This window comes from Falco rusticolus, chromosome 1 (genome assembly GCF_015220075.1).
Source record: "Falco rusticolus isolate bFalRus1 chromosome 1, bFalRus1.pri, whole genome shotgun sequence".
Lineage (NCBI taxonomy): Eukaryota > Metazoa > Chordata > Aves > Falconiformes > Falconidae > Falco > Falco rusticolus.
Window position 1 is genome coordinate 111,848,679 of NC_051187.1, and position 12,002 is coordinate 111,860,680.

At 40.9% G+C, this 12,002-nt stretch overlaps 1 protein-coding gene across 3 annotated transcripts in view; it reads left to right on the plus strand.

The window, feature by feature from the left end:
• NR3C2 (nuclear receptor subfamily 3 group C member 2) overlaps positions 1 to 12,002 on the plus strand; it is a 214,155-nt gene that overhangs the window by 151,616 nt on the left and 50,537 nt on the right. For all 3 annotated transcript variants that reach the window (XM_037396421.1, XM_037396430.1, XM_037396411.1), the window contains one exon: positions 2,839 to 2,955. In XM_037396421.1, the coding sequence (XP_037252318.1) occupies positions 2,839 to 2,955 (117 nt within the window). The remainder of the gene's footprint in view (positions 1 to 2,838; positions 2,956 to 12,002) is intronic.

Here is a 12,002-nt window from a genome sequence, read left to right on the forward strand (position 1 = left end):
TTGTACCGTACATTAGTATTCAGAGATGCATGATTCAAAAATTGATGAATATTCGCTGTTATGTTTTCTGAAATTATATGGTCTAGAGTAGGTAGTTCAGAAAGTAATAATTGCAGGCTATCTAAACCATCTGAAGGGTGACTTGCGGAAGTCTTCTGCTGTTGTGGGAATATTTCTTAGGAAGTCACAGTGTGATAGTGATTGAATCAAATAAACATTTCCACAATATTTAAGAATGTGACCCAAGTAATTATCCTGGAATACATAAACGTTAACCTCTTTCTAGTAAACCCATTAGCTTTTGAAAGCAGTAGTGAAAAATGTTAACTTAACAGGTGTAAAATTTCGTAGAACAAACCGCCTTTAGGGTAGTTCTGCAGCGGGGTTCATTTTGCAGCGTTAGAGCTGACTTGTCATATTAATAGCCTGCACCCGCCTGTGGAAGCCTAAAAATGGTATTGCAGTACTCTGTGATGTACAAAGGACGTTGTGTGAGCACTGAGCAATCATACTTGCATTCCTAGCAGAAAATAACCATTTTTCCCCTTGCCCCACAAAAAGATAGTATACCAGTATTTGTAAGGGCATATAAACCATCTTTATATCATTATTTTAAACACTTTTGTTTTCTACTTTAATTTTATTTTCATGCTATCTGCATGATATTTCTTTAGGAGATGTGCTCAAGTCAGTACAGAGGAAAAATGTAAATGGGGATTAAATTGATATTTCTCATGTGTATCTGGTTTATATATATATGACATAAAATAAACATTGTGTGATAAGCAGGTTTTCATTTTGTGATTAGCTGAGAATTTTATCTTTTTGTTGTTTAGCAGGCCTACTTAAAGACCAGCTGATAGATACTAGTGCTGTCACTATGTCATACAACTTGATTTTATGCCTGATGTAACTTCATGAGCTCATATTCATGAATTATTTTGCCTGAGTTTTACTATTTTTCATCTGTGTCGCAGTGCTAGGTAAGGTCCCTTAATAAAAACCCTTGTTTGCCCATCTGCTTGTTGTTTAAACATCTAAAGCATTATCTATATGATGATACCTTTGTGGTATTACAGTACCTTACTTAAATGAGAGTGATATTAGAGTAACACTGCTTACTCAAAGAAGATGGGTTTTCTTTGTGTGAGATGTTCGGTGAAGAGATACAGGAAACAGCCCAAATTTCAGTTCAGTCTGAACGTTGGTTAAGGGTGAAGGGATTTCAGATGCAGAGATAGAAAATGGCTTACCTGAAGTTCTAAGGCAAATTCCTGACAGAGAACAAACCAGAAGCCAGGTCTCCAGTGTCCTGTGAATATTCTGTTTGTCTTTCCCTTAGGAAGCATGTGTTTATTGTGGAAAATATCTTGGCAAACGTATTTTATACCTCTTGTCCTACAGCAGCTCTGTCCCCTTATCAAGCCTGCATCTTTGCTCCCACTCCCTGCACACGTCAACCTCCTGCGCATTTCAGTGCAGCCCTACTTCTGAGCCCTGCCCAGGCTTCCTCTCCCCACCCGTGGCTGGTGCCTGCTTCAGTCATTGGCGTCAGTGTTATTTGTACAACTCTTGGGTTTCTGCACATCTCGCCTGCTTCGTTCGTTATGTGTTTAGGAGTCTCTCTGCTTAGTTGCTGGTTTGTGGTACTGCGTTGGCAATCTGAATTTTTACCCCTCTACCTTGCATTTCAGACATCTTGGTTAGGAACTAGGAGTTACGAGTTTCTTACCTTATGTCCAAAATGCCTGTCCCTGAGGCTCAGTAGTTCTTACAGCATCCACTACGTAAGCCTACAGCACGCTGCTGTGTTTTACACAAGACTGTTTTCTTGTGCGTGCTCGCAAATCCTGCAGCTTGCCTTACAGTCTGTTGTACTGTGTGCTTTGTCCTCTCCTTTCTTCCTTCCTCTGGAAACCCTCTGCATTGCTTTTTGTCACGTCTGCTGTAAACCATTTGTTCTGCTCATCCCAGATGTCCATGTGCCACCTCTGGATCAAGGCAGCTAAAATAATCTTCTGTCATGCTGCACCACCCCCCTCGTGGCTTCCTTTATTTTTCTACATCAGATTCAAGTACCTTGCTTTGAAAAGTCCACGTGATAGTGCCCTTGTCTGATACACTGTGTGTGTTTGCTCAACCTATGTTCTTCCCACAAAGCAAAATGCCTTTTGAGTCTCCAAGTTGTTAAATGCCAGCCTATTTCCCTGGTTGCCATGTATTTCCCTTCTGCTGAATGTTGTGTGTTAAATACCTGCTGTCTCCTCGGGAGTGCTTCTGTGGGGCTTTATAGAACTGAAATAATACAGTTGTGATTCAAGCCTGTGTTGGTAAACCCTTCAGAAACCTTCTGCTATATAGAAGGTAACTGAGTAAATCGGAAATCGAGCACTCTGAACTGGTCGCAGAGGGTGGGGTATATTGAGAAAGTTAACCTGTACTTTGTTTTTCTGCTTTAGGTTGTGAACTTCTTTAGCATGAGAGTGGCCCTCTGTTTCTTACCAAAACTAAGACTTGTCAGGCTGCTCTGTGATGAGGCATGTATAAGTAGATTTGAAAAAGCTCAAACCAATCGTTTGTTTGTCGCAAAAAGAAAAATTCCAATCCTGCTTAAAAAGAAGTAATGAGCTCTCTCTCTTGGGTGATGCACCGAAACTCTTTCTCAAATTAAACAGAAGAGATGCTCATAGTACAAGATTATTGGAAAGGCTAGAGAATGAGATTGGGAATGTCTGCATTAATAAGAAGCTCAAAACGACTTCAAAACGACAGAGAAGAGCAAATTGGAATTATGTAAATACATCCTCTAATAATGCATTTTGGTTTTGGTTCATTCAGGACAGCACAATTACCTGTGTGCGGGAAGGAATGACTGCATAATTGATAAGATTCGGAGGAAGAACTGCCCAGCCTGTCGATTACAGAAATGTCTGCAAGCTGGAATGAATTTAGGAGGTAAGCAGAATATTAATAGTTTGGTCTCTTAATTTGATTAGGCAAAAACATTGGAAATGTGCACCCTTTTTATAGTTCTGGCAGCTGCATAATCTCAAAAGTTTAAGGTGGAATTATACTGAATAAGTGCTTAATAGCTAATAAACTCTATTGTCATTCTAAATCAGGTTTTAGAGATATGTATTTTATGGCTCAAAAAACGAAAAGTGGGTGTTTTATGATGACAGTAATTTTAGTGGAATTTCATACAGCTGAAAGTGTTAGGGTTTCAAGTATTGCATGCTTTTTTTTTGGTGATGAGCATTCTCTTAAATAGCAAAAAACATTTTACACCATCATGAAAGCAAATTCACACATAGTGAGACCTCTCAACTCTTTGGTTGCTTATTCTACGTTTATATTGATTTATTTCTGCAACTGGTTGGATATGCAGTAATTTTGATGTTGTTCCTCCATTGTTCATGTACCAATCACAAAAAGACAAAACCTTTCCTTAATAATTATCAAAGTTACTTTGAAAACAGTATGACAGAAAAACATATAATAGTTTTTTCATTGTTTTAATTCTTCCATTGCAATGTCTACACAATTCTGGCTGTGCCTCGGTTGGGCATCTTGTTTCAAGTCATCACCTGAGCAAATTGTATTACAAACCACTTTTTCTCACCACTCTTAGGTTTATTTTGTTGTTTGTGAACGAGGGTGTGGATACTGCTGCAGGTCCTTCCCTTCGATGCAGAGTGACCCTTCCCATGGAGTGTTTCCACAGTTCCAGAAAACTTGACACAGTCACATGAATTCCTTCAAATTGTGTCCTATCTTACAATTTGCTTTTTATCCTCCTGGACCTGTTCTCCTAGTAGCTTAGTTTAGTTCTACAGACAGATTTAGCTGCTTGTCTTTCATAGGTTGTATGGAAAATCCTGGGTTCTGCCTGCTGCCTAGTACCTTTTTCTACCTCCCAGACTCTCTTTTTCTGGCTTGTCCCCTGGCAGAAACACTCAAGCAAGCCATTCCTTACTTTTTTTTTGATGACTAGCCCTGTTAAGCCTCTTTCAACCCCTTTCCTAATTTTGAGGTGCTGCGTTGCCCCCTGGGACCATTGTTTCTGCTTCCCAAAGGAAAACGGGGCCAGATTGTGGCATGCTATGGGCTGATGGCTTTCCCTTGATTTTGACCTGCACTGTTGAATCTACCAAGGAAAGCAGAAAAGCACCTTTGTTTGATGAAACAAGAGCTCTATGGTAGTAGCTCCTTCTTCCCAAAAAATGATGCTGAAAACATATGTGGAGCAGGAAGCCCATCTCTGTGGAGTGCTGTAAATTTTGCTGCAGCCTGCTAGCAGCCAGTGCAGGGCATCCTCCGTTGCCATGCCCTGTGTGGTACCAGCAGAGCTCCTGCAAGCCTGCCTTCCTGGGCAGGCGCGGGTGCTTAGCGCTCTAACAAAATACAGGGCTGCCATCCGACTTGATAACCTTTTGAATCAGCAACACATGACACTTTGTCTGCAGTGTCATGAGTTCATCACTGTGATTTCCTGGTGTGTTTCAAAGGACGTGATCACACAGTGTCCTCTGCAAAAAGCAAGGGAGGGGGTAGGCTTTGCTTGAGGGTGTTGCTTGCTTTTTTTTTTTTTTTTTTTTTTTTTTTTTACTAGCTGGAACACTGTAAATGAGGAATGCATTGAAAAATCTTCCCTTGTGCTGGAGCTTGGTATTCTGCTGGAAATTATAATTAGTGATCTGCATTTAATGACCTAGAAGGCCAAGTCTGCCTGTGCAGTGTACAGCTGGCGTGCGGTTGAGCTTTGCTGTTTAACTGTTTTGGTGATTTTCTTCATGTAGAGAAACTAAGGTGAAATTCTCATTCCTGATTTGATCCCTTTATGCCACATAAAGGAGCTAAATTAGCACAAGCAGGTCCTTCATCACTGCCATGAATGAGGTATAGTAGGGGCACGGCTCTGGATGTCAGTGTGATGCGGTGCCCTCTGCATGGTCCTGGAGAGAAGGGCCTGGTTGGAGGCAGAGGGGAGGACTGCCAGAGAGATGTAAAGTGCCTGCAGCCCAGAGACAGTGTTACTGTTTCAAGGGCCCCAAGGGCTGCCACCTTATGCCGATGGACCTTTCAGCCTTTGAGCGAGCCCCTGTCTGGCAGGAAATACTGGTAGCTTATGGCCTTCTGTTCCTTAGGCCACTTTCTTCCCCAGTGGAGAGCTTTCCATTGGGCGTCTACAGTGGAGCAGCACAGCATCTCAGACTTAATTTTGGGAGCTTCCGTGTGCTGTTGCAGGGGGTTTCTGATACAGTGAAGATCATCACAAAGAGGGAGGTGGAAATGGAAAGAAGAGGTCTTAATGCGTATTTGAAACCAGTAATTTTCTCTTCATTTAAATTTCCAAGGTTTGTTATTAAATAACATTTTTTCATAATTAGCTTGAACACGCTTGAGTATGTTCATATTATGAAGATACATCACAGCTTACAGTTTCATGTGGTGAGCCTAGTTTTGCCAAGAATATACATTACTCTGATAAAAATGGACTCTTACCTGTTTCTAATTTGGACTTACAGGCAAAATGTGCAAGTATTTTCTTAGGCAGTGTGATCAGTAAAGAGCTGGAGGAAAATGGATTTATAAATGCAATTAAGTCCTGTTTGCAGCATAGTACTGTCTATAGCTGAGTCACACTGCACAGTGCTGTGCTCTTTGTGCAGTAGATCTAATCTAAACTCTTGCCCTCCAAATGGAAGTAAAGGTAAACACAAAACCCAAACTGTGTCAGAGATGCCTATGTGTTTGGTTCATGAGAAATAGAGTAAGATGATAGGCAAAAGGGTCATAAGCATAGCTCAAGGTCTGAAATGTGTGCAAGTTGCTGAAGTCATGGACATTTCTTTCCACTTGTACATAATTATGTTTTATCTTTTAATTAAAAATAAGAATTTTAAAAAAACCCCTCCAGTTGATCTAGAAGAAGTATTGCTTTAGGGAACAAGGTCCTGTCTCCATGGGTCGGAAAAGAACTTGACTCTCCTTTGCAGCTTTCCTTGTCTGTAGATGAGAATGAAAGGTCCCAAGCTGCCACCCAGCTCTTCCCAGTTACTGCAGTAGGTGGTTTATAAAGCAAATTTTGTAATTTGAAAGTTTGTGATTCCCTTCCTACTGTTACTGAAGATACTAATCTCTGTAGTGGAAAACTGGAAATCAGAAAGAGAGCTTCCATGTTTCCTGCAGCACATTTTTGAACAATCTCTAATTATTCTACTGATCTTTTTTCTTTGGTGTTGGTTTTTGTTGGGTTTTTTACTTTTGATTATATTCTTTCTCAGTAATTTTAAAATGTTCTCTCTTTTGTTTATTGTGTCAGAGTTTTACAGGTTTGTTTTGATGGCATAGTTTCTACTTCTCGGTATGCTAACATGTTTTTTCAAAAAAAAATATTTTGATGTATGGCAGCATGCCATGCTTTAAGAACCTTAAGCGCTTTTTGTGTAATATGTATAATTCAGTGATACAAAATACACCTTTTCATGAATGCTCAACCAAATTAATTTGGCAGTTTTATTGTTTATCTTCTCCTTTTGTTTGTTGAAAAATTGAAGCCTTTTCCAAGCTCCTCTAATAATCTTTAGAAAATTATTCATCAAGTCAGCAAATAATTTACCTAATTATGTTCTTGTCTCAGTTTTTGTTTTGATTTTATAAAAAGCACCTGCAACCTGTAATTTCTGCAAAGCTGAAGTTGCCAAACGCCATGTTAATTGATCTTCCTCATTTCTAGAGAGTATGTGTGTACACTGCAGACAGACATATCCCTTCGACAAGTAGGACTCCCCAAACATTTTTGGGAATCATTGTTTGTTTGTTGTTTTGTTGGGTTTTTTTAAACTCCAGTGACATATGTGAGACTTAATTATTGGAAGAGATTCAGAGTGAGCAACTGCACTATGAAGGTATGCTGGCCCATTTTTAGTTTATGCTCTTTTTGAGATTCTGTAATTAATTTTCAGTTAATTATGGACGAGAATGACTCCATGAATTGTGAAGTTTCTTCCAGCATACGCTGTGATCAGATTTGTTGAGTCTCTCACTTCTGCAGAAGACATTTTCATTTGACTCCCACCTCATGCTGCTGTTTCTTAATCATGTCTGTCCCCATGGCAGCACCTGGCGGGGGGGGTGTGGGTGTGTGGTGAGAGCCCCCAGTCCCACACTGGTGCTCAGCATGGTTTCTTATGCCACCACCAGCTGAATGAGCAAGGCAGCAGCATCCAGTGGCTCGCACAGCAGCGCCTGGGATGCTGTGTTGCAACCAGGGGAGCACAGAGCCCCCTGTTTTCACTCCTGCTGTTTGCCATGCTCTGCGCTGAAGCCTGGAGAAGCGAAATGTTTTATATGATGTGACTTGAGGGGACCTACACCCCCCCTTTCATTGGCAGGTGAGTCCTTGCCACTCTGATGTGGCCTAGTGACCAGGCATCCCTCCCTCTTCTGCTGCGTGATTGAAGAAGATCCCTCTTCTGCCATGTGATGTGCCCTACATGCTTAGGGGACAAAAAAGTGTTGAGGGGTCTGTACCATGTAGGACTGCAGCCCTTTCCTGCGTCTCCTCCCGTGTAAAATACTGACAAGACTTACCAGTACTGGTCTCCCACAATAGTGAGAAACAGCTTGCTGAAGGTACCCTTTAGGTGTCAAAGGGAAATAAAATAGATTTCACCTTGCAAATTGCATAGTTCGTCACTCTGTCTGCAGAAACTGCCTGTGAAATGCGAGTCTTGGGTTTGCATACATTTACATATGTAAGGCACTTCATGCACAAGACGCTGTGTGTAATTTGTAGTCTTCACTTGCAGATATCCTTATTTTTTATACATCAAAATATTTCAATAATCTGAAAAATAGATTAAATGAGAGAATCGGTAATAAGATACAGTACTTCACCTTTTTGCCCAGCTTTCCATTTTCTGTTTAATAACTCATACTACTAGGGATTTAAAAATGTGGTATTATTTTCAGTTACTGAAGCTTATGTGGTTTATATCGTTATTGTTCCTATCTTTTTAAGAAAAAGCAGTAAGGAGAAAAGGAAGAGGAAAAAACCCACGAGTATTAGAAAACTGAAAACAAAGAAAAACTTATATACAGCAAAAATTTTCCTCTTTATTTTCTTCAAAAAATTCTACCAACTTTCTAACTAACCAAGGTTTCATAAATTTGAAAGGAAAAAAAACAACCCTAAGTGTAACAAATTGAAGCAATTTTAAGTACATATATGGTTAACTTTTATTTTTCATTTAAACTTTAACTGCAAAGTATTTTGAAATGCCCATTAACTTTAATTGCATTTTTATTTGCGTTTATTATGTAGCATTTTCTTCTGAGGGAATGTGGTCATTTTTTTTTTTTAACTTGATCATTCAGCTAGGTTTGTGTCAGCTCTTCCAAGAGACTTTTACCATTATACAGCAGTATATTAAAATTGTTTGTGGGTTTTGTGAAGCAAAACCTCATATTGTCAATTTTTCTCACATTTTAGCTGGACAGCTTAGTTATGGTACCGGCCAGTGTCTAGGTTATCATTAGTATTGTTTCAAAGAACATTTGTATTTTTCTAGGTGTGATGATTTGAGATAACATTTGTGTTAGGTAGAAATCCATCAAGTTAAGAGATTATGTTAAAATCCATGCTTTCTCTTAGCAGTGAAGCACTGATTTTCCTACTTTCATTTGCACGTACAGTGTATTGAGCCCAAATGAGTAATGTAACCTTAAGAGGTAGCCTGCAACCATGCTACCTTATGCTGTGATTTTGTTAGGTCTTGTGGGTGTACTTCTAAGAGAGATCAGCAGGGAAATTCCTGTTGCTGCATGGAGTCCGTGTGAGTGACTCTTCAGAAGAGGACATCCTTCTGCCTGTGTAAGGGTCAGTTTTTCTTAAGGCGCTGCTGTTGCTGCACCACTACGCCATGCCTTGTGAATATATATATTAAAAAAAAATAAAAATCAGTCCTGCTGTTTTGGATCTTGTAGGAGCCAGTTAATCGAGCAATGAACTTTTCCTACTTTTGCGCCTTCCTTCCTCCATGCTACGAGATACTGCTCTTGCCCTGCTCTCGATGTGTCCCTCTAACCTTTCAGCGTGGACCATCGTCAAGAATATTGTAGATAATTACCAGAACAGTCACTTGCCACAACTATTCAGAAACTATTTGGGAATGATGATTAAAAATGCAGAATTTTGAAGAAGGCTGGTAATGTCAGTGTAATCTCTCGGACATCAATTAAAAAGCAGTATTGAAAGTGTGTCCTTGTAATTTGCATTTTGCTGATGATTTTATTTCATATGTGAAGGCAGATCAAGAAGACACTGCAGTAGTCCAAAAGCACACAGCTCGCATCCAGCAATCCTTGATCAAACTCCTAATCAGGTTCATGTTCTCAGTCCTCTGTTTTTTCAAGTTTTGCTGGTTTCAGCTCTGCCTTCTGATGAGCACCCAGCTGCCAGCAACGTTTGTCTTTCCTCCAGGAGCAGCCTTTCGGGCTTTTGGCACGGGTCTGCTGAACTACAGACTTCCCTGTGTTATCTACTGGACTCTCCATCATACCATTCACAGCATAAAACCTTGGTTGCCAGCCTCGCAAAGGAGCTGCAACTTTTCTGGGCTCCTGCTGGGAGTACGTGTCCCAGCCTGCCTCATGTCACGTGGCAGCACTGTGCATGCAGGCTCTGTGCGCTTTTGTCTGATTTCAGCAGTATGCAGTGCTTGCTGTACAGGCTCAGAGGTTGCTCTTTCCTGAGCAGTTCATATTCTATATGTGGTGTCTTGCTTTGGTTCGATACGCAAAATGGACAGGGGCGATCACAGCTTTCTGAGAGGAAGGTTTAGGTCCTCCTAGAACAGGTGCAAAAAAATCTCTGTCCTTTTGCTGCTCTTAGGCAGTCTGACTGATACACAGCAGTGGCTCTTGCTTGGATGCCTTCTGCCAGGCATTCACTGGCTGGCTTGCATGGATCCCCTGTGCAGTCCCAGTGAGTTTTTAAGCTTTTCTGTCTTGTCAGGGCTCCAGCTTTCACCTCCAGGATGCTCCCAGGGTAGATAAAGTTGTGGCCTCCTAAGTCCCCAGGACCAAGGCTGAGCCCCCCTTTTTTCCCTGTGCACTGGTACACTACTTCTATGTCATGTAGGACATGTAGATTTAACAACCTGTTTTCCTGAGGATCCTGAAATGAATTGGTGTTTATCTTTGTTGCTCAGACAGATGCATAAAAGCAAGCAAGCCCATGACACCTCTGTTCATTGCTTTGTCTCATCGTGCTGGAGCAGACCAGTATGCTTTGGCATTTCTGAAATGCATTGCATACAGCTCTTGGTGCTTTTTGTTTTTTTCCTAAATCACCAAATTATGATACCTCCTTTCATAGTGCTCTAAGTCCAAATCCTTTTTACTCTTCCCCACAGTAAAGCAGTAGTCCCTGCTATGAAAGCATGCCTGTGTCTCCCATTCCTCTTTCCAGAGCTGCTGGTTATTACCAAAGACCTGCTGAAACCTCCCTGCTGTGGTCTGTGGTGGTGCGTTTCCATTACTCACTTCCCCATCACTGCAAGAAGCTGTAAGAGCAGGAGAAACTTGTAATTTTAGCTTCCACTGGGCCGTTGCTTCACCAAGTTTCCACCTGCATAAGGGGGTGTGAAGATTTAACTTGCCATGCCTGACACAGCCTTGGACAAAGTAGTGTGGGCTCACTATGCTCAGTAGTGTTTTTTGTTAAAACACTGGTTAGTTGCCTGCAAGTGTGTTGTGGACCAATTCAGAAGAGTCTGGAGCAGAGTAATGAGAGTGATCAGATGTCTTTAAAACTTGACTGGTGGGGACATTTAATTACTTGGTATAGTTTAGTCCCAAAAAAGGCTGGAGGGAAAGTTGAAGACAGAGGCAAGTGTTGCTTTAACAGCAAGCACTGGTAAAGCGAAAAAGGAGGTGATTTGTTTTCCACGTCTGTGAAAAGTGGGACGAGAAGTAATGAGCAGCAAGGAAGATGCAAGTGAGGAAATGGAAAAGTATCTGTTACAGGAAGGCCAGTAAAGCTCTCAAATAGATGGTCTTGGGAAGATATGGAGTCTTGTCATTGTGTGTCTTAACGATCATTGAAGACAAACATTTGTCAGAAGTGATGAGGGTACAGTTGCCTCTGGTCTGAGCAAGAGGATGGATCATGTGACTGTCCCAGGTCTGTTCGAGACTATAATTCATATTAAGTGGAGTTAAACTAGATAATTTGTATGCAAATTAATAAAAAAAAGTTAAAATGTTATTTCCATGTGCAGAAAGACTTTTGAGATTTTGACATCACTGACCTTCATTGAATGAGCTATTCTGTATCTCTGTCCTCTGTGTGACAGTATGTTTTGAAGCAGCAGTGATGCTAAGACTATGTAAGTAGTGTTCGTTCTTCTGACATCGTGTTGCTTTTTTGATTGTCTGCTACTTTGCCACTTCGCAGGTTTTAAATTGACTCTGGAGCTGTGGTTTAATCCAGTAATGTCACTAGGAAAATTTATTCAATCACAGATTGTGTCTTAGCACGTGAATCGGTTGGTTGTTCTTTCCCCTTGTCCTCTCATATGTACTTTGCTTCAGAATTACTTTAGTAACTTGCATTTTGTTCTTAATCTGGTTTCCTGCTTTTTCCGCCACCGATCCCCAAGTGCATGCATTTCCATTTTTAGTATCTGTGTTTTGCTACACTAAGTTGGAGAAGTGGAAGGGATACCTAGCTCAGAAAGCGGGCTTTGAATTTGATGTTAGTGGAAAGAATAACACACAGCAGGTTATGAAGGAAACATTGAGCAAGTTTAAACCTTAGAAGTACACAACAGGCAAGAAGATGGTGTTCAACAAAGAGGAAGGCAAGGTGAAGGCACCAGTTGGAGCACCCCTGAGCCACCCTGTACCACAGATCTTCCTGCAAATTGCTGGTCATTTGTGTGCTTTTGTGGTTCCCTGCCATCAGTTTTCCCATTTTCCCCCAACACTAATGT